At 47.6% G+C, this 1,087-nt stretch overlaps 1 protein-coding gene across 2 annotated transcripts in view; it reads left to right on the top strand.

Moving 5' to 3' along the window:
- Positions 1-55: 55 nt before the first annotated feature.
- RCN2 (reticulocalbin 2) overlaps positions 56-1,087 on the top strand; it is a 12,765-nt gene continuing 11,733 nt past the window's right edge. For both annotated transcript variants that reach the window (XM_009643802.2, XM_035899529.1), the window contains exon 1: positions 56-218. In XM_009643802.2, coding sequence (XP_009642097.1) covers positions 89-218 — 130 coding nt within the window. In that variant the 5' untranslated portion in view covers positions 56-88. The remainder of the gene's footprint in view (positions 219-1,087) is intronic.

The raw sequence follows: 1,087 nt of genomic DNA, 5'->3' as shown, positions 1-1,087 counted from the left end.
CGTCTGGCCCGCTGCCCGCAGGAATGGACCGGGTACTCCCGCCCCGTGACACCGCCGGTGACACTTGTGGAGAATCTCCGCGAAAACCATGACGGCCCTCCCGCGCGGTGCGTCGGAAACACCGACAGACTTTGTCCAGGGTCAGCCCCTAAGGTTCCAGTTCCGCACGATGGCAGAAGCGAGGGCCAGCCGGAGCACGCGGGAGCGAAGGAACGCGGGTAGGAGAGCAATGCTCCCTCGAGACCGCGGCTGTGCGCTTGTACCTGCTCCTTGCACAGCTGAAGCTGCTTTGAATCAAGCGGATTTCTGTGTTTGAAATCCTGTTTGTGCAACTCGCAGAGCAAGTTTAAGAGGTGCAGAAAGTACACAGCAGCCATCATACATACATATATGTGCTTCAGTACTGGGTGACAGTGACACTGAGGGATCATATATCCATTTCATCACAATATAGTATCAAATGCCTCTTCCCAGACAGGTTTTTATCAGTCACACTTGTGAACATCACAGTAAACTTGGGCCCTTCCTTTCAGTACATCATCATGAGGCTTTCTTAATTTTTAAACTCATTTTGAGAATGTATATTTGTGGTTTTGCTGTGATATTGACAAAAAGATCAAGTCTGTCACATGCATGCGCACGCACACAGAGAGCCAGTAGAGTCCTTGTTCAGATGCCAGAGCGGTGATACTTCATTAACACAATACTAAACATGCAGGAAGCTTTCTAGGTGAGAGGACAAAATACGGTTTTAAAGAGGAGATCAACTATATCTCTTGAACGTCTTTCACTGTGCTGAAACTAATCAACTGCATGCTTATTTCAGTGTTCCTGCATCTGCATCTATCAGGTGAGATGGTCTCTAACTTCTGTGGCATGGCTCCTCCCTGTAATAACAACAGGCAGTTCACAACGTGAAGGCTGTAAGGGAAGAGGTCTATTTTAAAGGGTAGAAATTCCACCCGTACTCCATCCTCATGGTATATATTGTATCTGGTTCTCAGTCTAACGGCAACTTGCCTTCCCCTCACTTCCCAAAGGAAAATCACAGTGGAATGTGTTTTTACACTAAGAAGCTTATGGTATC

This window comes from Egretta garzetta, unplaced genomic scaffold, assembly GCF_000687185.1.
Source record: "Egretta garzetta isolate BGI_Z169 unplaced genomic scaffold, ASM68718v1 scaffold287, whole genome shotgun sequence".
Lineage (NCBI taxonomy): Eukaryota > Metazoa > Chordata > Aves > Pelecaniformes > Ardeidae > Egretta > Egretta garzetta.
This window is presented reverse-complemented; position numbering and strand designations above follow the sequence as displayed.